Source organism: Carettochelys insculpta, chromosome 1 (assembly GCF_033958435.1).
Source record: "Carettochelys insculpta isolate YL-2023 chromosome 1, ASM3395843v1, whole genome shotgun sequence".
In the NCBI taxonomy this organism is placed as follows: Eukaryota; Metazoa; Chordata; order Testudines; family Carettochelyidae; genus Carettochelys; species Carettochelys insculpta.
This window is the reverse complement of record NC_134137.1, coordinates 358,004,691-358,029,167: the sequence shown is the minus strand read 5'-3', so window position 1 is coordinate 358,029,167 and position 24,477 is coordinate 358,004,691. Positions and strand designations below refer to the sequence as shown.

Genomic DNA, 24,477 nt, shown 5'->3' with positions numbered 1-24,477 from the left:
CCGGGCCGCAAAGGGGCAGGCCTGCTGCGGCGGCTGGTATCCCAACGGCGGTCCCCCTCCCGGGCGGCGAAGGGGAGGAGTCCCGCTGTCCGCCGCCAGCAGCCGGGGGCGTATCGCCCTGTCCACGGCTCGGCCGGGCGCAGAGACTGCAGCTCCCGGGGCCTCCCTCCCTTTCTTCCCCACCCAGCCCGGCTCCTCTCCGCCTTCTCCTGCCGCGCCAGCCAGCCTCTCTCTGGGTCTTCACTACCGGGTCAGGCTGGAGGCGAGCGCGATCAGACCCCCGCCCCTCCTCCCGCTCTGCCAGCCCTGCTCCGCCCCCTGCTCCCCGGGCCGGCTCCTTCCCCTCCTCCCGCGGCCGCTCACTGTACAAGTAGTGCACACACGCGCAGGGTCCCGGCTGCCATGGCCATCCGCTAGAGACACCCGGCAGGGCGCCAGCCACTCATCCCAGCTCCCCAGCCTGCAGCCTGCTCGCCCGCCGGCCCCTGCGCTGCCCTCCAGCCGGCCGGGAGCCGCCGCAGCCCCCGCCCCAGAGCGGAGCCGGGCTCCAGCCCAGCACCCAGCACGCCGGGGAGACTCCGCCAGCCCATCCCCACTGCAATGTCCAAGGGCTTGAAGAAGAAAAGCCACTGGACGAGCAGAGTCCACGAGATTGTGCTCGGCAGGAACCAGGAGGGGCAGCTGGGCTTTGAGCTGAAAGGGGGGGCGGAGAACGGGCAGTTCCCCTACCTGGGCGAGGTGAAGCCCGGCAAGGTGGCCTATGAGAGCGGCAGCAAGTTGGTGCCGGAGGAGCTGCTGCTGGAGGTGAACGAGACCCCCGTGGCCGGGCTCACCATCCGGGATGTGCTGGCCGTGATCAAGCACTGCAAAGACCCCCTCCGGCTCAAGTGCGTCAGGCAAGGTGAGTCCCCGCCCGGCCGCGCTGGGCTGGAGGGGGCGGCCCGGGAGCGCCCAGGGACTGGGGGCGGGGGGGGGGCAGGCCGCCCCCGCGGGGCTCGCAACTTTGGGTGACCCTCCCCCGCCTCCCTCGCCCCCGGGCAGCGTCCAGCACCTGCCCCCGGGCGGCGGCGCCGCGTGTGCAGGGAGGAATTAAATGTGCGTCAGTGACAGCCGGGCGCGCTCGCCGCGGGGCAGCAAGCGCCCGAACTTTGTCAGGGCTGGGCCGGGCCGGGGCGCGCAGGCCCCCCGGTTGGGGGCTGTGGGGGGCGCAGCCAGAGCCTGGGCCGCGGGCAGACAGCCCAGGAGCCAGGCGGGCACAGGGAGCCGCAGCCCTGCGCGGGAGGAGAGGAGCCAAGCCTTGTGACAGGAGCATACGCCGGAGTGAGCCCCTGTGGCCGTGCAGGGCGCCAGCCGGCGCTGCGGAGCCAGGAGCCAGCAAGCAGCGGGGCTTTGGACGCTCCTAGCGGGCTTTCCTAGCTAGACAAGGTGGCCTAGAGCTTGCCTCTGGGAGCTGGGTACCCTTAGCTCTGCCTGTTATGGGCGTCTTCCCTGAAGGCTGCTACTTGCTGCTGCTGCTGCTGCTTGTCAGCTCCTTGGAGACTTAGGGCAGCTTTAGCTTCTCTTCAGTTTCTTGTAGGAAGATTCATTCACTTGATCCCTGATGAAAACAAGCCTCTGGCCCTGGGGAATGGGGATTTCATAGCCTGGCACCAGAGAGGAAAGGCTGCTGGGTGGGAAGTTAGAGGACAGAACCATAAACTTTAACCAGTCATCAGTTTCTTTTATATCTATATCTATATCTATATATAAAAGTGCGGGAGTGGCTTATCAGTATTCCAGGCATGTGAATAGGATCAAAGATACCAGATTTTATGTGAAACCTTTTTTTCCCCCTTTGGACTAAATTGACTTGGAGGGAATGATAGAGAAGGTTTGGAACAAAGGTTTCTGCCACTTACAGAAGCGTTTGTGGAGCACAGCATCGGGAAATTCCAGTAATAACCATATTCATAAGTGGTGCCTTGATAATGATGCAGTGGTCGATTGTGTGAGTTTAAAAAAAAAACACAAAACCCTAAGGCATTTTGGGCTCAGCCATTGGAATCTACATGAATACTGCATGGTAATAAGTTCAGTACCAGTATTCTGAGTCCAAAAAGAGCAACCTTGGTACAGATAGGGAGGCATAATGGAGAGCTTCTTCAACTGCCTCAGATACTTCCCAATAGAATTTTATAGGTGAATTCCATTATTTTAATGGGTAGCCTGTTATTTACAATGGCTTCAAGAGGTTTCAAATGCTTGAAAAACATGACTGGCCTGACCCAAAGCTCCCTAAAATCAGTGGAAGGACTCCCTATGACTCTGAGCATTGTAAGTCATATCTTGAAGGACAGAAAAGGCAAAGAACTTGATAATAATTGAAGAAATATGTGAAGATGAGAAAGTGCAAAGAATTGAATCAGTTCAACCTTGTTGTGCTGGGTCAGCTTCTGTCTCTGTGTGCCAGGAAGCCTGCTATGATATTTTAGCTTCTAAGTAAATATAATGTGAATTGGTCTTGGTTTGTAGTGATTTCAGAAAGGGAGTAGTACTTTCCATTGAGTTTTTATGTCAAAAAGGCAGAGAGGTAAGTAGACATGTCCTTATTTGGTTTCAGTTATTACCTCTTTTTTTCCTTTACAGAAAAGCTTTAAGTGGTTTTCTCAATTAGCTTTAGGTTGGTTTCAGTTAACACATCATTAAAGTACATGAAACAGTGTCAGCATTCCACCTTCTCATCATTTTTCGAACTTTTTTTGAAGTCAAAGTGTTTAGTGATTCATTACAGTCTGTGCCACTTGTATAAGATGTCTTTCAGTACAAAAGTCATCAGCGCTAGTCCAGATTCCAGACAAATACTTGCAGTTCCTTGAATGAAATGCTGAATGCTTGAGTTCCAGGTTCCATATACATTACATTCACTGCGGTCCAGGCATATGGCATGGTGTTGGACAGCCTCCTCAACACACTGACCAGCCAACCTAGCTACATGCTATGAAGGTTAGCCATCTGCCAGGGTCCTTGAACTGAAAGGAAATTGCCAGCTGGAATTACCTGTCCTTTACTGGGGGACTCCAGCAAAAGCAGTAGATTCCAGACACAACTTCTTTATTTCAAAAGCTGTTTTTATAAATATTTTGCTAACTGCACAGTATAATCTAAAACATGGGTATCCAACCTTTTGGCTTGCCTGGGCCTCATTGAGTGAAGAGGAATTGTCTTGGGCCGTATATAAAATATATAATATAGTTAATGTATATGAATCACATAATAATGTTAAAAGTTTATGATCTTGTGGGGCCGCATTACTAGCTGTCCAGGGTTGCCTGCGGGCTGCGGGTTGGACACGCCTGATCTAAAATCTAGTCTTAAGTTTCCTTGGTTGAAGAACACAGACATATCTTAAGTTTTCCTCCCCAAATTACTTTTCCCAAGAGTATTTTTCAATAGTATAAGAAAGATGGGCAATAATATGCTTTTTATTTTTGTAGCTTTATTCTCTTTATAGTTATAACACACCGTGGCTATGTCTACAAAACTCACGAAGCGTCTACCCACAAAATGTGTTTTGTCAACAGTCTGTTGACAAAACTCAGCACTTCTGCCGAGAGCACTCTGCCTCTCCATGATGGGAAATAACGCTGCTGTTGACAGTTTTTGTCAACAAAAAAGACGTGTAGATGCACCAGGGCTGACAGACAGGGCTTCCAGTTCACCAGGCAGCACGGTTTGCTGAGCTTATGGTTGTCCATTCTCTTGAGAGAGTGGCCAGGCATTCTGGCCACTCTCTGTCAACATAGAGGATTGCTGTTTTGATCCACATTTGTGTGTGGGTGCGATCTGTCAACAGAAACTTTGTTGGAAGATCTCTTCTGACAGTAACTTCAGTTGATAGATCGCTGAAGTGTAGACATAGCCCTTCAGTGTTCTGGAACAAGGTTAATGAGGCTATTGCCATACTTTCTGCATAATTTATCAATACTATCTGTATGTTTTTCAGTGCTCACAGTTAATTAAAATAGTTTGGCCTTGACAGGACCATGTGACTCTGGCTTCTCTTCCAGAGTGAGTGCTGTCTTAGAGTGAAAGCACCGTGAGGTAGAATATTGTTATTTATAATGTGATGTGAATGGGTCTTTGAGCACTTCTGTTTGTTTGAACGTTTTTATAACTCAGCAATCAAAATTAGTTGTTGGATGAAATGTGTGTGTGCCTAATTCAGTTTTAGAGGCATTAGCTTAACTGTTTTGGAATTGCAGGAGGGCGAAACTGCAATACTAATTTGTGATTATTTATTTTGTGCATGGTTATTAGACAGAAGGAGTTTTGAAATGGTAAAAAAAATCAAGCTTATATCTCATTATGAAGCTAAATAAAGTCTTAATACTGAAGTCTAAGGCTGGGTCCACAGTGAGACGTCCTGCTGGCAGCTTCGTGCTAATGAGCAGTCTTGCAATTGCAAATGTCTGCTCATTAGCATATTTCCACAGCTCATTAGCATAGCTGCATAAGATCTGGCTGCCCGCAGAGGGTGCTGATGGCAGTAAACAGGCTGCGTAGATGTGCCTCTGTCGGCACAAACCCCCTCTGTCACCAGCCCCTTGTGCTATGTCTACGTGGTGCGTTTCCTGCTGGCAGCAACCTCTGCTGACAGTGAGGTCTTCCACGGCTATACTAATGAACCACGGATATGTGCTAATGAGCAGCCATTTGAAATTGTGAGACTGTTCGTGAGCATGAAGCTGCCAGCAGGACGTCACCATGTAGACCAAGCCTAAAAGTTTAATAAAGTCCAAAATACCAGCCCTCAAGTATTTCTCATGGCAAAGTACATTCTCTTAATGCAGTGTCTCTACGTATCTTTGGGAGTGAGAAACCTCCTGGAAAACTAGTTAGCAATCATGCAACAGGATTTTATGTTGAAAATGAAGGTGTGGACCACAAGCCGTAAGGAATTTAATAGACAATTTGTGCACAGGCTTTGTACAATGAAGATAAACTCATAAGAATTTTAGTGTGATAGCAACCATTGTGATTTACAGTATATCCTATTACTAGTAGTCCGTAGAGAATGTATTTGTTGGAGTCAGTTTGCTATTTATTATGCAACTTCTCCATTCTGACCTGTTGGTAGAACCTTGATGATTCTGTTAAAAACATATGGAGTGAAACCCTGGATCAATTAAAGTCTATAGCAAAATTCCCATGGTGTGAGTAGAGAGGTGATTTCACCCATAGTATCTGATAGATTTTTGAGACATTGTATCAGTGGAAGAATGTTGAAAAGCAATGCAGTTGTTAATGAAATCAAATTGTAATTGTAATGCATTATGAACTTCTATTCCAAAGTCATTTTGATGCCTGAAACGATTCTAGTGAATCCCACAGATGAGGAGGAACCACAGTCATTAATTTCAAACTTGGCAACTTTTACAAATATTTTGGATAAACTCCTTGGTCTTATGCACATTGGTGCACTACATTTAAGAAAAAAAGTGTAGTAATTTTAAAAGTTCCTTTACTGACTAACAATTTACTGCGAAAACAGCTTCTACCTCACCCTCAATAGGTTTAGAAGCCAGGTTTTGTATTGAGGAGCTCCACAGGAGAGAAGGAATGGTATTCCCCAAAGTCACTCTGTGGATAGCCTCCACTTTCACAATACTTCTTATGCCTGCACTAAGCTCCAGCAATTGGTTGGACAAGTCTTTTCCTTTCCTACATAAGGTGCCACCGTTCCAGTGACATTGGAACACTTTATACTGGGGCTGCTGAAAACCAAATAAAACTAGAAAGCAGTTTGGTTCCCATACTCTTTTTACCTGCCCCTGTCTGCATTCCTCTCTCCCACAGAGTATGGGCCAGGAGCAGGGCCATGGCTCCAGGAGTTGGGGGACATGACAGGGGCAAGGGGACTGAGGGTGGGGGCAAGTGTGGGGCCAGCAGCTAGAAGTCTGAGTGTGGGGCCACAAGCAGAGCTTTAGGCTTGGGGCCAACATCTGGTTTGGGAGCTGGGACTCCATAAGCGGCTGTCAGGAGTGGAGCCTCTGATTCAGGGTGAGGATACTGCAGCAATCTCCAAACTTGTAGTTCCTGTGCCTATGTACCAACTTCTGATATTTTCAGTCAGAAGGCTGCTGTGTTTTGGGCTTCAGGAAATCCTCATAAGACTCTGTTATAATCTGGGAATCCTAGTTTCCCACCCCTCACCATAGCAAAACAACATCGGAACATCTGAAACCAGGGATTTCTGAACTCAGGCAGGACAGAGCAGATTTTGCTTTGTAATTGCTGCCTGTGACCACATCTCTGATTAGCGTAGCATTGGACTATTAAGGCAATCAAGTGATCTGACTATCTAAATATTTCCAGTACTCTGGAATAATAGCCAGCTGGTAACTCAGTAACGGTTTGGATTGTTATTTTTATATGGTTTTTGTTTTGCTTTTACACTACCATTTACATATCTAAATTTTAATCTGCTGCTTTAGTTTCTCAGCACAGCTAAGTACTGGAGGTTATGCTTTAAGCATAGGATTAAATCCAACTGTAGTGAGTGAGACAGTTGTCTGCTTAAAGTTAAGCATGTGTTTAGATGCTTTATTGAAGAGAGAGGAATTTAAGCATATTCTTAAATGGTTTGATAAATTGGGGCCTTAGTTGTGAACAACTTTAAGTGTAACAGGGTGATGGTTTTTTTACTCTGTTAAGTGTTTTTTGGCATATACGAACTTTGTTGTACTTTGAACTTATTCTTTGGCAATCTTTTGCACTTTTAAAAATAGATATTTTGTACTTTACAGAGTTAAAAGATTAATATTTGTCTGGCAGGTGTCTCCCTGCCCATTATGCTTCTTGATGAATATAATAAAGAAATTTGTTTTGGAATTTTTTGGTACTTAAATGCTTGAATAAAAATGTTATTAAGTTAATAAAAATACTATCCAAATACATACTGACCATGCTGTGTTATTTGTTCCTTTGTTTATATATAGTATTTTTTTAAATGTAAAAACTGAAATAAAATTTCCTCCCACACAAAAAATTTTTATGATACCAGCTAATTAAATGTTTGCTTGTTTGTTTTTTGGTGAAAAATCACAGATGTGCATCATTTGCAAAAAAATAACATGGATAATGACTGTGTGGTGCTTAAATAGCGTGAACAGCTTGAGTACAATAATGCATGTCTTATTTTTTTTAAAAATAGTACATTAAGATATTGGGTTTTTTCTGCTTCAGAAAATTATCCATGACACTCCGGAATGTGATAGTCAAACCTATAAGTCTGGTCTGCTGTTTATCACATAACGTTTTTAGTTAGGCAAATTCCAGGAATGAAATCCAGAAGCAGTACTCTGTCATTCTTGCACTGGTTAACCTCAGTTCAAAGTCCACAGAAGTTTAAGTGTCTGACTACTGATTGTTATAGAGGATATTTTAATAGTCATCTCCTCCTCATATAGAGTGATGCTCCATGTCACAACTCTCTGTATGTATTGGATAAGTGGAATCCTGCGTCTCTCTACCCCATGGTCTTTAGGACTTCTGTAAACTAAGGGCATATGACTTTCATGATAGTGGACAATTTCACAGAAAAATGGAAGAGCTGAGATAACTGCTATTTTTGTTGTTGTTGTTGTTTTGCTCCGCACTCTCTGTGCTGTCAGTTTCATCACCCCTAAAAATGAGGGTAGTCTACCACATGGTAAAGTCATGAGTTACTAACATGAAGGAATGAGTGGTGTTTGAGATTTGTGGCTGGAAGGAACTGCAGCAGGAGTTAATTTAAAGAAGTGGTATCTGAGGGGAATGAAGTTGTACAGATTTAGAGAATGAAGATTAGGGCTGAGAGGAACTGATCACAGCCAGCTTGCTGGTGGAACGCTCCTGATGTTATGACACTAAGGGTGTAATCAAGTTGGAACATTGCCGTTGTGCAGGGTTTGCTTTGTCAATCATTGTGACCAGGTTCAAATGATGCTTTGGCTGATTTTACGTATTTTCCTCTCACCTTTGTACAGAGTGGGTACAACACAGTGAAACCTCTCCCCCCATACGGATGTTAGAGATTCCCCTTTTTCCAACCACCTTTCAGTGAGCCATAGAAGAAGACATCACAATCCAACCTTTTTCCTGCAGAGAGGAAGCAGGGAAAGAAGAAGGGGGAGCTGGGTGCGACTGGGTAGCCCCCAGTAGGGGAGGGGGTGATGAGTAGAAAGACCAGGTCAGGATCTCACAGTTTCTGTGGCTATTGTCCAAAGCCCAGAAAGGAGATTTCCTTTCAGTTCCATCAAAGGAGAAACACTGCACTCCCCTCCGCCTCTTAGACCCCCTCCCCTCCAGTTTACACTGCACTCCTCGCAGTTTCTCTGCACTTCCTTCTCAGACATTCTGGGGTTTACACTGCAATCCCCCATTGCACTGTGTTCTCCCCCTGCTTTCAGCCTCTTTGGGGCTTGTATTCCCTCCACTGCAGTGCAGCCCCCGTTGAACCACCCCACTGATTTCTTGAGGCCTGCACTACTCCCCATTACAGTGCAGCCCTCATTGCACCGCAGATCCCACTGCTCTGCCCCCTCAGTCTTCTTGAGGTTTGCACTGCCCCTGTTCCATGCACTATCCCCTCAGGCCTCTTGTGGCTTGCACTGCCCCCCCCAAAGCACTGCCCCCCAGCCACATGAGCATTACACTGCACCCCCGTACCTGCTTCCCATATTCATCTATCTTGTGATCCTTGGCTGCCCCTTGCTTCACCCCCTGTGGCTCCCTATTTACCTCTGCCCTGGGCAGGTACCCCTCTTTACCTCATCCCAAAGGGGTTTTGTTGCACTCCCCCTGTGCCCCCACTTTGTATAACTCTGCCTTGTGCTCCTCTGCCCTTTGATCTGCCCCTCATGTCTTCTACCTGCCAGTGCCCGAGGCAGGTGCCCCGTCTACCTTGGCCAACCTGGGTTTCACCGCCCCTCTCCTTAGAGTGGTCACATACCCTTCTTTGGCACATGACAAACACCAATCCTAGCACCCTGGGCTGTCCATATCCAGCATATGCATATTAAAACTCCCTTGGCATCCTGGGCTTTTAATGCGCAAGTGCCGAACACAGTCCAGGGAGCTGGGATTGGTGTTTGTTGCGTGCCCTGCTGCTCATGTATGTCATAGAAGTGTGTGTGACTGGGTGGGCAGCACTTAGATGTTTTATTCCATCTAATCAAGGTCTGCAAAAAAAAAAAATTGGTCGGGATGCTTGCAGCCCCCTGGACATGAGTTTGACATGGCTGCCCTAGAGCTTCTGCCTCTGTGATATTCAGCATCTGTCAAAGAGGCACCAATTCCCAGCATGAATTCCAGTGTCCTTGAGTCTCTGTCTCCCACACTAGAGATGCAGACCTCCTCCGTGAGATGTAAAAGTATATTGCCTAGCCAGTTTCCTTGTGTGCATCATAGAAAAAACAAGAGAGGACTTAAAACAGGGGAGGATAGTGGTTTTGTGGTCCAGAAGGGTTATAGGGTGTGGTGTAGAAGGTGGTGCAGGGGATTGTGGGAGAAGCAGATGAATAAGGTTCTTGTTTTGTCCTTTGTCACATTGATATGAACTGGTGAAAAATGTGGGCTGGATGTCTCTTTTTAGTAAGGAGGGAATTCTGTTTTTATTGAAGGTGACCTCAGAGCACTTATTTGGGGATTGGCTGTTTCTCCTCTTTGTACTCCGTGTTCTGGGGGAAAAAATCTTTCCCTCTTCCCACTTCTCACTTACTACAAAGTGCTACTAGAGAATAATTACGAAGCTTAATCTTTGTTTCCCTAAGTACTTCATTCAGGATAATATTGTAAACCTGGCAGAAAAATTATTTGGCTGTATGGACCTTTCACTTTTGTAAACCAGGGGGAGAGGGGTAACATGACTGATTCAGTTATAATGGTGTAAAACTGGTGTAAGTGGGAAGAAAATCAATTTCCTTATATGTTTTCTCACATCCCTTTCTCTGTGTCTGTGTGGGACTGTCATCTTATTTTGAGGACTCCAACTAAATTGTTATTTTTAAAATTATTTTATGTTTCATAACATTGTGCTTAGAAGTGAATTTGGTTGTTTTGTTAATAACTAGAGCATCATTTTCGTTAGTGGGAGCTGTCTCTCTTTAGGACTGGGGTGAGACACATGATTGCAATCTATTTGTAAAAGACCAAGAACATGGATTGGGAGATGTTGGCCGTGTGTCGAGAGAGCAGAAATTTTATATTGCTTCCGGAAATACTTCTCAAATTTTAGCTTTGCTCATGGGCTCCCATTCCAATCTAGGAGAGCTTGTAGAAAGTTTTTGATGTGTTCTGTTTATCTGCGGTGCTTACATGTTGCTCATGCCTTTGGTACCTGAACACTTCATAATTTTTCATTTTGCTCAAAACCGCCCTGTGAGTTAGGGAAGTGTTGTTATCCCCATATTACAGTAGGGGACTGAGGCACAGAGAGATTGAAGGCCAGAGGTATTTAGGTGCCTCAAGATACAGAGATTCACATTGTGGGATTTTCATTTATTTCAGTGGCAGTTAGGGACTTGGCCAATTTTGAAGATCCTACTAGATGTCAATTCAAGTCCCTAATATATGTACAATTTTGACCTTATGTGACTTGCCCAAGGTCACACAGGAAATCTGTGGCAGAACAGGGAATTGAATCCAGCTTCTATGTCCCGGGTTAGAAAGAAAATCAATGGACCATCCTTCATGTACTTACTATCTTTTTGTGAATGTTCCGTTTCTGAAACGTGGTACCCCTTTCTTCTCAAAATAATTTGGCTCGTTGGACCAAATTTATCTCTGGGGTAAATCTGAAGACTTTAATAGGGATTTGTTAGGTAAGAATTTGGAGTTGTAGCACCAGTGTTACGGTATCTCTCCAGCTCAGGCTTTTCCCCCCTAAATTGCACCATTCCACTAATAATGCACTATAATGGTATCACATACCATTTGTACATTTGCTTCACAGTGGGCTTCTCTACACGAGCTCCCTACTTCTAAGGGAGCATGCTAAGTAGGCTGTCAGGAGATTATTAATGAAGTGCTGTGGTGCATATGCAGCACTTCATTAAGCTAATTATCCCCCATGGCAACTCCGAAGTGTTAAACTTCGAAATGCTGGCTCGCATCTAGCCCCAGCTAACCCGCTGGTACTTCGAAGTGCCTGGGCAACTTCGAAGTCCCTTTACCCCTCAACATTTTGACATAAAGATGTTGTTTGTATTCATCTGTCATGTGGTTATCCTACCATAGTTATACCCACCTAATCCTGTTGGTAGACAGCACTATGTTGGTGGGAGATCTACTAATTTAGCTACTGCCTCTTGAGTTGGGGGATTAACTAAGACAGCAAGAGAGTTTCCATAATTATAGAGCATTGTCATTAAAGCCCTGCAAAGGCCAGATGCATTTGTACAGCACAGCTCAGGAATGATCAAATCTAAGCAGGCTCTGGGTCTTTGAGGCCAGGAGAGATACCATCATAGTGCAAAAGGCCAGGATGAGGACTGTGCACTTGTTAAGTCTCTCTTATGTCCATACCATTAGGGATTCAGTGGGATTTTAGTTGTGCTTATCACAGTCACCACTCCAGAAATTATTACCGCTGCCAAATAAGATTTTTTTTATGAGGAAAAGGTAATTTGTCCAATTACTTCACTAATATAGACTCTGTCCTGTAAAATGTAGAATCAGATGAAATGGGCACTTGAAGTCATCATATTGTAGGGTTAGGGTTTTCCCCAACTGACTGATGACAGTCAGTGATTCAGGGAAGAATTTTTAACTTAATGTTTCTCTGGCTCAGCATAGAATTGTAGTAAGTCCCTTTTTTGAATAAGGCTCAGAAATAGAGAACTAGAGCAGCTTGAGGACAAAAGAAAAAAAAAACCTAGAAGCAGATTTTACAGTTGTCATTAGCAACCATAACAGATTAATAGGAGAAGTGGAAAAATTACAACAGGCATATACAGTGGGCCAGGTTATCCACTCAGTTATATCATCAGTAAAAGCCTGTGCAACTTCATTAGTCAACACATTCAAATTGCTATAAAACTGATGTTGTATGGTGGGAGTTCAGGCCCAATGTATCTAGTGTATAGAAAAATGGTGCCAGTTGCCTTTTATCTAACCGGGTATTTAGATCACACTCATCTATATCTGAGTACCTAATTGCATTAACTGAACTAAACTGGGGACTATTACTCACTAAATTATATGTTTTCTTTCATTTTCTGCACAGAGAAAATCTCTTCACCTTTGCAGCATGTGGGGAAGCTATAGGAAATATTTACATTGCAGTCAGTCAGCAAACAGATTTCCTAAAAGAATTAATCCGTATATTTCATTTTATCAGATAAGGGAGAGCCACTTCAGGGCTCCATTTTATAAAGAACATCTAGCTTCTGTCAACAACAGCAGGGATGGGACCAAAAGAAAAAAAAAAAGTGGGGCTCCATTTTCACCACGTAAGAGGTTAAGCTAATTTTTTTTACAGTCCAATCAAGACCTGAAGAGGTGCATTGTGTTTAGATTAGCACTGTCATTTTGTCTGAAGCTTCTTACACAAACACTGATTGGGTCAGTTCATTAGCTGGGGTCGGTTGGCATGGGTCTGTTGAATTCAATGGAATTATGACCACATATGCCACCTGAGAATTGGCTATGCTTCCACAGATATAAGAGCTGTAATTCAGCATTTTGGCACTCGACTGTGTAGGCGTATCTGTGCTCCCTACCATTGGGAGCACACAGGGTCATATGCCTCATTTTTGTTGTTGCACCCCCTCCAGCACAGGGAGGCTGGATGACATGCTGAGCTGAGTAGGTGGGTAGAGGTGGCACTTCCTCCCTGAGCTCCAACACACAGGCCTGGCCCCTGGATGCAGTGTTTGATTTTTCTTTGGGGCTTGGCGGGGTATGGGGCTTAATAAAATGTTTGGGAATGCATAAAAGTATGTGTACATGAGGTGGGAGCACCTTTATCCACTCACAGAACAGAGACAATGTGGTATGGTTTATCTGACCAGTCCTTGTTAAATAACACGGCTTGGTTTTTGAATTTGGGCGATCTAGAATGCCAACATTGGGACAAGGTATCTGTTGAATAAATGGGGAAATTATGATCTGCCTGTCTGCCCTATAAACAGAGGAACACAGCTCCACTTGCTGAATCAGTTATTTGCGGAACTCTGGCCGGGTCTGGAGCACCTGGATCGGTGTGGAGTTTGAGCAAGGGGGGGGTCCTCTAGCCCAGTATGCTGTCTGCCGACAGTAGCCAGTGCCAGGTGCCCCAGAGGAGGTGAACCAAAGACAACGATCAAGCGATTTGTCTCCTGCCATCCATCTCCTGCCTTTGACAAAAGGCTAGGCACCATACCTTACCCCTTGCTCATAGCCATCTATGGACCTAACCTCTAAATATTTATCGAGCTCTGTTTTAAACTGTGTTAGAGTCCTGGCCTTCACAGCGTCCTCTGGTAAGGAGTTCCACAGGTTGACTGTGTGCTGTGTGAAGAAAAACTTTCTTTTATTAGTTTTGAACCTGCTACCCATTAATTTCATTTGGTGTCCTCTAATTCTTATATTATGGGAACAAGTAAATAACTTTTCTGTATTCACTTTCTCTACACCATTCATGATTTTATATACCTCTATCATATTGCCCCTCAGTCTCCTCTTTTCTAGACTGAAAAGTCCCAGTCTCTCTAGCCTGTCCTCATATGGGACCTGTTCCAAACCCTTAATCATTTTAGTTGCCCTTTTCTGAAGCTAATGTTCACACACAATGTTCCTTGCATGCTCCCCCTGTAGTCTCTGCACAGGGCTGGCCTCACTGGACCCCATTTTTTAACCCCTTGAATCTCTGAGGTCTGGGCAACTGCCCCTTTCATCTTGCTCTTGTTATGATACTGATAGATACTAGGGTCTGCTTCTGGGGTTGCCAAGTGCTTAATTGTACAAACACGAACAGCCTTGCTCCGCCCCACCACATCCCTTCCCTATGGCCCTACCCCTCCCCTGTCCCTTCTCTGTGGCCCCACACCCTGATCACTCCATCCCCCATCCCGCTGTCACTTGCTCTTCCTTGTCCTTACTTTCATCAGGCTGGTGCAGGGACTGGGGGCTCAGGATGAGGTACAGGATTTGGACTAGGGGATGAGACTTAGGGGTTCAGGGAGCGATGGGCTAATATCTGAACATGGGGTAGAGGTTTGGTGTGCTGGAGATGATGCAGGATGAGTACTCTGGGAGAGAGTTTGGGTGTTTGGCTCAGAGTGCAGGAGAAGGTCTGGGCTACAAAATCTGGGAGGAATTTTGGTTGCAGGAGAAAACTCAGCATGAGGGCAGGGAGTTGGAGTGTGGACACTGGCTAGATGGCACCTACCTCAGGTGGCTCCTGAAAGTGACTGGTATGTCCATCTCCTAGGCATGGAGGGGTGGGTGCTGCCACACCATCCCCGCATCTCCCATTGGCCATGTTTCTTATTGACCTAGCATGTCTACACTGGAGAGTTAGGTTGGCTTAACTATGCTGCTCAGGAGTGTGGATTTTTCACTTCCTTCAGAGGACATATTAAAGCTGACCTAAATATTTGAGTGTGGATGCTTTACTCACTGTAAATGTAATTTCTGCCCCTTTACACTGCCAAAATGCAAGTTAGCTTGAAAAAACAATCAGGCCTTTTACAGTTTATGATGTGTCATTGTATTTTTATAGGACTATCTAGCAGCATGTTTTGTCTCAGAGTATAGTGGAAGTATGTTGCAAACATTAACAAGTTAAAGTTAAAACCTATACCTGCAGATAAAGTGCAGTCTTTCTGGACTGTAACCCTCAGCAGCTTTTTAACAGGACACAGAAGTACAAAACAACAAATTAGGATAGGGAATGAAGAACATATTATCTACTTAAGTTGTTGGGGTATTGGTTAGGCTGAGTGTAATTAACTGCAAAGCTACCTTCTTTGGACCCTGCTTTAAACCTCACCTCTGCCTTGACATGTACAGTATGGTGGATATAGTTGGTGTGGTATGACTGTTAGCTATTCTGTTACATTAACCATGATCATGTCACTGTCACTTTGTCCTTTTACCCTCCACCCATGTTTGTTGTAGCTACCTGTCATCTCTAACAATGCACTAGGATTGCAAATGTTCTGGGTCAAGGACAATATTTTATTACAACAATTAATGTAATCACTTATTTGGGGCCTCTAGCTGCTAGCGGCAACACAAATAACAGTGAATCAAGATTCAGCTACAATACATTTTTAATGTAGCATTTTTAACTGGGAACATTCTATATCGTGTTTGCCTGGCTTATTCTCATGTTTTGAAACTAAGCAAGAGGTCTTGCAGTTTCTTAAAGACTAACAGTTTTATTTATTAGGTAATGAGCTTTTGTAGGTAAGACACATTTCATCAGATTAGTCTGATAAATTAATGAATTTATCTGAAGCTTTAAAACTGTTATGCCCTTCTGGTGCAGGTCTTCAAGGTGGAAGCTGTAGTGTAGACAGAATTTGGGCAGCATGGTTAGAAACTAAAGACAAAAATGCCAAAGCCCTGGGTACACTAAGCTTCCACAATTACAAGTTAAACCTCTCTAGGCCAGCACTCTCTGGTCTGTCAACATCCATGATTTCAGTTATCTTGATGTCTGCTTATGGGTGTGGTGAAGTATCCCGTGGTCTCACAAAGTTTGTTCACAGCCACCAGTCCTGGTTCTCAGTGTTCTGTGCTGTTATTTAGCTCTGATTTACCCTCAAAAGTCTTCTATGAGCCCAGTAAGCAGTGGAAATGTTGGTAATGCAGCTAGACAATACTGACCTCTTGTAATTTGGCAAATTGTCTCATTTGGCAGAGTCAGGTCCCCAGGGTGCTGGACTAGAGAGGTTCAGTCTGTGCTACCCAGGGCTGAGTTGCCTCTGTATTGAAGCTACAGCTTGCTGATATAAGGAGGCTTCCTTGTCACATAAATTGTGTACACATTTCCTGAACTGTTCAGTTTTTCCTCTAGTTTATTTGCTTCACTCACTTGTGCAGAGCTGTCCATCCCTTGTAAACTTTAAAAAGAATGTAGGAATTTCTTATAAGCCAATATGAAGAGCTTTTTCAACACTCACTCTGTTTTGGTTATCTTCCAATAAAAATAGTTTGAAAGATTTTAGAGAGAGGATGCAATGAAGTTGTTTTTCTTTTACTGGTTTCCAATAACATCATCTGGATTTGTGTTTACATTGAAATTTTGTGTTGTTCATGTGGCTGTGGGTCACTGAAATAATTGTAGTTAATTCAGAACCATTGAGCACACACATTTGTCCACTATCTTCAGTAGATACTTAAAGAAAGCATGTCATTTTTGTCCAACCTTTACTTTATGAGCATTTTGGCTGTTTTTTTAATGGCAGTAATATTATTATGCATGAATGTAGAAGTCTGAGGAAACAATAAGCAATAGAACATCTGCATGACAGCAAAGCAGTACCAGTTTTTGCTGTTCTTCAGTAAGATCTGTAGGTCAAGTACATTCAGCTTCATCTGTTGAACACTTTTGAGCAACTAGTTGCTGCAGGAATCGGTGTTGGTTAGTGGGGAGGGGCATTCTTCCCTTGAATTTATGTGGATAAGATTGGCAGAATTTCATTTTTATTCATTATAATTTTGATAGATAGTATGAATGTTTCTTTATGTTAAGTGTTTTTTCAGTGTTTATTGATTTAATTTTTTAAAGTTGTGGTAAGTTATGGGGAGGAGCATACAACTATAATTTAATGACAGTAACATTGAGATGAAAAATGGTAAAACTTTGTCATCATGAAAACATTGTCAAATCACATGTAAGATATCAAAGTAAATACTCTTATATCAAACTTAAAGTTGTCAAGCAGCATTTTTTATGTTGCCAGTCTGTAAATCTAGATTGCTGTTGATAGAAATAGTTTGTCATTGGCCTATGTTTATGTGAAATTGACATTTACCAACATTCACCATTAACAATCTAATCCATGCAAGTTCATTGTGTTTATTGCCACTTAGGGTGCTAAGAATGTGCTACTGTGGAAAGTGAATTGCAGATGAGATATTAAAACAACAGTCTTTACATCTTTCTCTCCAGGCATGTATACTGTACTCATTACAGTGATTTCTGGACAGCTTCCATAATTAAAAAAAAAAAAAAAGGAAATTCTAAGCAAGATGATGTAACTGAAGATTCCATGATACTTATTGTAGCTTGGTAATCTTGGTGTCATGGCCAAGTTCCAATAAATTTCAATGCAAGCAATTAAGTTTTTTTTTTTTCCTGCCCACATTCTTACTGAAGTCTCATATGTTGTTCTTCTCTTCATAAACCAAACTTGTGTGTTTGTGTAACTTTCTCTAAAAGTGAGCTATCATTAGGATTAGAATTCTGCTTCTCCAATACAATTGTTTAGTGTTTTAGTCTTGAAAAGAGATTAAGCCATCTTTGAGTGCATTCACTGTGTTATTATTGTAGTATGATAATATCAACAAATTGCGGCTGAGATTGGGTCCATTGGGCTAGAACTGTATGAACATTCAGTGAGAGACAGGCCTGATAATGGATGCTGGAACAATTTATATAGTGGGGTGAAAACCATTGAATCAAACTGTAAGGCCTGTAAACTTCAAGTTAGGGGGTGCTACAGCACCCCTCCCCCCCACACGCATAGTTCCAGCACCTATGGTCTTTACCCTGCCTTGAAGTCTTTACAGTCTAAGTAAATGGTGGGAAGGATAGAAGGGCATGGGGAGATGGAGGGATTTTCCCAAAGTGCCACAGCAGTCAAGAGTAGACCCAGGTCTCCTTACTCCCCGCCCCATGCACTAGAACACACTTCTTTCTCTGTATAAATGTAATTTAATTATTTTGGCATTACTTTTTGCATTACATCTGGTTTGGATTTATTCTCATCTTCAGATGGGTTTCTTTATTGTCTAAGGATGGAGGGTCAAACTGACCCATTGTTCTAAGTAGGCATCTCCCCAGTGAAACAAACGTACGCTTACATCAGAGGTTGCAATGGGCCTTGAGTTGCTGCAGAAAAGTCTCTCATGCATTGGTCACTGGGAATCCAGCTGATGGCCAGAGTAAAGGCTTTTATAGGTGCTTAATTTTAATCACTTCCATTCCATGACAAATCCCATGTACAATGTCCTTGTCTTGTAAACCAAAACCTTTATCAATAACACAGCAGGGCCAGCATGCATAGACATGTACGGATTAAAGTGTGCTAAAGAATTTGTTCTCCAGAAATGAATTGTAGAAATATACTGTGAATAGTAATGTGTGGGAGTCCCAAGTAATATAAATGAGCAGTTTAATCTTTTTAAAAAGTTATGTAGAATTGGAAAAAGTACAGAGAATGGGAACAAAAATAATTGGGGGTAAAGAACAGCTTCCTGGGACTTATTTGAAAGGCTGGGGCTTTTCAGCTTAGGAAAGAGTTGTCTAAGGGTGGATATGATAGAAGTCTATAAAATCAAAAGTGGTCTAGAGAAAATCATAAGGATGATGTTATTTTCTCCTTCATGTTACACAAGAAACAAGGCTTATCAATGAAATTAAGAGAGAGCAGGTTTAAAAAAAATGACGTAGTTCTTTCCATGGTGCACAGTCAATTTGTGGAACTCAAGGGCAGAGGACATTTTGCAGTCCAAATGTATAACTGGAGTAAAAAAATAATTAGATACTTTCATGGAAGATAGGTCCATCAATGGCTATCAGCCAAGACTATCAGGGATACAACCCCATATTCTGGGTGCCCCTAAATCTCCCACTGCTGGCTGCTGTGATTGGACAGCTGAGAATGGATCACTTGATTTTTTTGCCCATTTTTTTTCCATCTTCCACTGTTGGAAGACAGGATGTTGGGCTAGATGAATATGGTCGTTTTTATGTTCTTAGTTTGTATTTGTTTTTTTGTGTTAGTGGAAAAGTATGTGAAACGCATTCATCACTATTGGCATTCCCTCTAATTGTCCCCAGGGATGTGTGGAATGATGGAATTCATGTGGCAGTGGTGGGGCTTAGGGTTTTGTGGTGGCAGGGGGTGGGGTGGGGGGAGAAGATTAGTGTGCAGGAAGGGAGAGGGTTCCAACTGGTGATGCAGCAGGGGATGAGAGGGTTGGGGCTCAGGTTGTGCTGGGGATGTGATGGGGAAAGAGAGGACTCTCCTGAGCTCCCTTCCACTTCCTCAGCACCTGAGCTAGGCAGGAGAGAAGCCTTTACCTGCTACAGCAGCCCTGAGTCTGGGGCTGCAGGGTCACCTGGAGCTGTGGGAGGGGAGCCTCTTCCCTGGTTGAATCAGGTCTGGGACTGGACTGGATTGGGGCTGGGTAGAGGGGCACCTCTTCCCTGGCCATGGCAGGTTCAGGTCCAGGGCTGGGCTGGGGCTGGACGAGAGTCACCTCTTCCCTGGCTGCAGTAGGGCCGGGGTCAGGGGAGAGTCCTATTTCTCCATGGCAGCTCGGCGCACTTGCAGCTCTGCAGCTTAGAGGGAACTGAGGTCACTACTGTGTATGGTTGTGTTGAATGTCTACTGGCCACTGAAGTGGCCTGAGAGACACACACTGTGCTGTAACTTAAAAAAACCCAGACTTTGTTTTGGAAGTATGATCAGCTGCATGATCTGTTACCACAAGCAGTAAGGCAGTCCGAAGCCTTAGGCACACCGTGACATTCCTCTCTCCTTTTGGCCACTCCCTGCTACCCCACCAGTTCATTCACATTTGCAGTGGCAATTGGCGCTCCTCCTCAGAGAGAAAGGGAATATGGTAGGAGGTTCCCCCCCGCTAAAAAGAATGGGCCCCCTCATTTGGAGTGCTAGGGGCAGTAGTAGGGAATCTCTTGCTCCTAGATGAGGCTGGGATGGAGGAAGGGGGCTTTCCAGTACTTGCCTTGCATGGGGAATGTCTGGGTAAGAGAACAAAAGCCCCAGAAGAACTGTGAACAACACAAAGATGTGGATACCCTGTATTAGACCATCAAATTCTTCTCCCTCTTTGTTCAAGGTCTCTAGAGGTAAAGAGATACAGGTGGGGAAAGGATTTTCCCAAGAAGGTAGTTGTTCTTCCAAATGGCTGGGGATGTCTTTTGTTTCATGGTGCAGGCGCAGCATATCAGGGGTGCATGGGGTCGGGGGAGGTTCTGCAATTAGAATGGATATGCAAGTCAATTGTTTGCATATTCTTCTTTACAGTGACTCGCATTCTCTGCTAGAACAATGACTCTGAAATAACTTAGACGAGGAACAACCTCCATGGTTACATAGCCCAAGAGTGTTTGTGGGCCATCAGCTATTGAGAATGCTGTCTCCTACCTACAGGAGAGACAGTGAGTGTGGCCTTGCAGACCATGATTTACACAAAGCATTTGAGGAGGGACTTCAAAATATTTTTTTTTGATGAAAACGTATCACTCAAATCTTCAGTCCAAGAATTGTTTCTTGGTGGGTTTTTTTTTAAATTTATTTATTTATTTATTTATTTATTTATTTATTTATTTTTCTTGTTACCGTGTTTTCCCCTGTAATGTAGGTCTGGTGAATTTACAGTAACCCTCTACAAGAATGTATGGAGGATGGTAGATTATACTACCCACATGACAAATTAGCCTCTTGTCTCTTTTTCACAGATGCTTTTGGTGTTAGCATAATAAGCTGTTTGTTCCCATGTGTTGCATCGTGTATAAAATATATCTTGAAAGCTTTTTAGGGCAGCATCTTTTCCTTTTGTCTCTTTGTAAAGTCCTGAGTGCATTTATGGACTCTCTAATTAACAAATGACCATAGCATTCTAAAACCAAGTAGTCAATTTGTTGAATACAGTTCATATTTTTGATAATCTTCCAGACTTGCTTCCTACTTGGCTTCTCTTGGTCACATAAAATCTCTTTGGTTTGCGGTCTGCTCATCATCTCTGCTGCTAATCTGAGCTCCAGATATAGGGCTTGGTTCAAAGAGATGCTATGCACCCTAAGCTTCAACTGAAGAATGGGTACATTGCAGGAGTTTCAAGATTTGGTTCTTTCAAAATTATTTGTTAACATGTATTAACTCAGTTGTGTTCTCATGCAGAGTTGCAAGTACCTTTCATCATCAGAAGTACTGCATAAGTCTTCTGAAGGCTACTCCAGGTTTTCTCAGCAAGCTTTTTAATAGCAGCTGTGTAGTAGCATGTTAGCACTATGCAGTTGCTTATGAGTGCTCCATTCCCTGGGGTAAACATACCTGGATATTTTTATTCTTTAGCTGTTGTGTTGAGTGTCCTTGGGACTGATGTTCCTTTGAAACACTGTTAAGTCCAATTTTTTGAACAGTTGACTAGACCTTGTACTAGCTTGCAAAGTATCTGGAAGAACATGGCATTTCTATTTCACACACCTTAAGCAAGACAGCTATGAATTATACATCCATGCTGATTTATGCCTCACTGGTTGGAAAGACATATTTTCACATGTCCTGTTCTGGTTTTGTTTTGCTGTGCCAGTATCACCTACTCAGTATAGTTCCATACAAGTATTATTATGTACTCAGTTCAGTGAAGATTATTTTGGATTTCTGCAGCAGGTAGTTTCTTGCATCAGCATGTTAGCAATTAGAGCCCATAGAATTGGGGCCTGCTTTGAAGATTAAATATACCCCAGAATTTATACTGACTTGTACCATTCACAACTTCGTACTGTCTTTGTAAACTGCAGAAAAATTCTGACTTTAAGGAAAGGCTTCTAGCTTTTCTCTTAAATAATTCACTATAAAAACAAGGGCCTGCCTTGGATAGTAAATGTAAGTGAGGAAGTAGAGTGCAGCTGATTTAGTTAGGAAAGGGGAATGTAGAACTAAGAGTGGAACACGGAATGAATAATTCCACTGAATTGCCTAAAGGGATATTTAGTATTTATCAGGGTATCACAGTGGACTAGATGTCTGTATCAATACTTTGCCTAACATTACTTGTTTTCAGACTACACATCCTACCAGTCTGTTAAAGCTGTTTTGTTGTCATGCTGTATTCAAGCATAGCTGGCTTAGCCATCTGAAGGAAATAAATGCACTAGTCTTTTGAAGACAACCGTGCATACTTCCCTGTTCTTCTGAACCTGCAGATATGAAGGGCTTTAGCAAGACTATATGCCTTAGTACACATTCAGGTAAGTTGCATTAAAATTGGGGTTCTGATTCAAAATGATAAAATTTGTGAGAGAAGACTGAAAATCTGTCTTTTCACCTACATTTTGTTTCCTATTATTTTAAATGTCCTGCTGCAGTTGCCCTCTGACACGTGATAATGCTTTGCTTCGTCAGTAGTGTGGCACAATAAACTTAAAATTCTGCTTTCTTACCTGAGTGTATAACTCCCGTGATTCCGCTGGAGTTCAAGTGGCTTTACACTAGTGTCATTCAGACCTGTGGTATGTACTACAGTGAGCTGACATTGTGCTTAGCACTGAACACATGTAGGCCGTGTCTACACTAGCCCCAAACTTCGAAATGGCCATGCAAATGGCCATTTTGAAGTTTACTAATGAAGCGCTGAAATGCATATTCAGCACTTCATTAGCATGCGGGCAGCCGTGGCACTTCGAAATTGACGTGCCCATGGGAATAAGCTCATGGGAATAAGGGGACTTCGAAGTAGGTGGGGTCCTTTTGAAAAGGAGCCCCATCAGGACGAGCCGTGCAGCGGCGAGGTGCGTCAATTTCGAAGTGCCACGGCCGCCCGCATGCTAATGAAGCGCTGAATATGCATTTCAGTGCTTCATTAGTAAACTTCGAAATGGCCATTTGCGTGGCCATTTCGAAGTTTGGGGCTAGTGTAGACGTAGCCGTAAAGATGCAGTTCCTACTTCTTACAGGATCAGACCTTTGGACTGTAAGCTGCATGAACTCCTTACGTCAAATACCCTACACCTGGGATTGTCAAAACAGAATTAGGGAGCGAGGGACCCCATCTTAATGTATTTTAAAGAGACATGGGCACTCGGTTCCTTTGAAGATCCTCGCCTAAATTATTAAGCTCCACATGGGGGCCTCAAAATAATAAAATACAGCTCAAGTTCATCTAACACACTGTGGAGAATCCAAAAAGGTATGCTTTCCAAATGATGTTTCAGATTTGCCTTTGTGTGTGTTCTTTAGTGGATTATCAGTAGAAACCTCATTTCAGTAGTGTTCAGCTGTACTCTGAATTTCTTATTTAGGTCAATGGAGTGGTGCCACATTTAAGAAAGGGCAAAATATGTGCCTTGATGTTATTTTAACATCCTCCTTCCAAATTAATTGATTTACTTTGCAGTAAATCTTCGATTTAACGGACTGTTGGGGAAGGGGTGTCGTCCGTTAATTCCGAAAGTCCATTATATACAAATGGTTATACTCTATGATGATGCACTGACTTTCCCAGCCCATCACTCACTCCTGTCCTCTGCCCCACTCTTCCCTTCACCTCTCCTGCCCCATTCTTCTTCTCACACCTCCCTCTCCCAGTTACCAGGAGAGGAGCTGAATGCTGGCCTGGCTCCTGATACGTCCTGCAGCTCTCAGTGCTATGCCTCCTCCAGCCCCTGGCACCAAGCTGCCTGCGTGAAGGTAGAGCATGGCCACCCCCAGCCAGACAGCTGTAATTTACTCATAAGTGTCTTCTAAGAGCCCAACAAGAAGTCCTCTGGCACCTTATAGATGAACAGATATTTCGGAGCATAAGCTTTCATGGGCAAAAGCTTTTTTGCCCACGAAAGCTTATGCTCTGAAATATCTGTTTGTCTGTAAGGTGCCAGAGGACTTCTTGTTGTTCTTGAAGATACAGACTAACACAGCTACCTCTCTGATACTTCTAAGAGCCCAGTTAGCGGTGACAATGGTATTAAAATTCTAGACAATACTGACCTCCCACGGTCTGGCAAACTCTCTCATCTAGCCCCAGTCAGGTTCTGAGGGTGCCGGACGAGAGAGGCTCAACCTGCAGACTTGGTGAGGAATGATTTTCCTATACAAAACTATGTTGACTTCTTCCCAACAAATAACTGTAAACAGATTTTAAAATGCCAGATTTCATGTCATCCTTAAAATCACTTAATATATTGCTTTTGATCTTTTCTCTTGAAATAATATATGTTCAGTGAGCAACTTTTTTTCTTTTATAACTTTCCATTTTTAAATCCCTATTTTTAACTGGTACACATATAGATAAGTGTTAATACAGAATACATAAGTTTTTATGTTTGGGGTGTGGTCTGTTATGTAAATGTAAGAATAGAGCTGCATATAGTGTAATACTGTTATTCCAAAGAGTATGTTCAGCTACTAAATGCAATAGTGTTATATACACAGGTGTTTGGAATTGTTGTTGTTTTAGGCTGATAGGTTCTCAGTAGTTCTTACACACTGATTATCAGTTATTTAGTATATTTCTCGTACTTGAGCAAGGAAGAGAAGGATGACACTTGTGGTT

General features: G+C 43.5%; 1 protein-coding gene across 8 annotated transcripts in view; it reads left to right on the top strand.

The window, feature by feature from the left end:
• Positions 1-330: 330 nt before the first annotated feature.
• Positions 331-24,477, top strand: part of MAGI2 (membrane associated guanylate kinase, WW and PDZ domain containing 2) — a 1,201,350-nt gene continuing 1,177,203 nt past the window's right edge. For all 8 annotated transcript variants that reach the window (XM_075017288.1, XM_075017279.1, XM_075017302.1 and 5 more), the window contains exon 1: positions 331-901. In XM_075017288.1, coding sequence (XP_074873389.1) covers positions 601-901 — 301 coding nt within the window. In that variant the 5' untranslated portion in view covers positions 331-600. The remainder of the gene's footprint in view (positions 902-24,477) is intronic.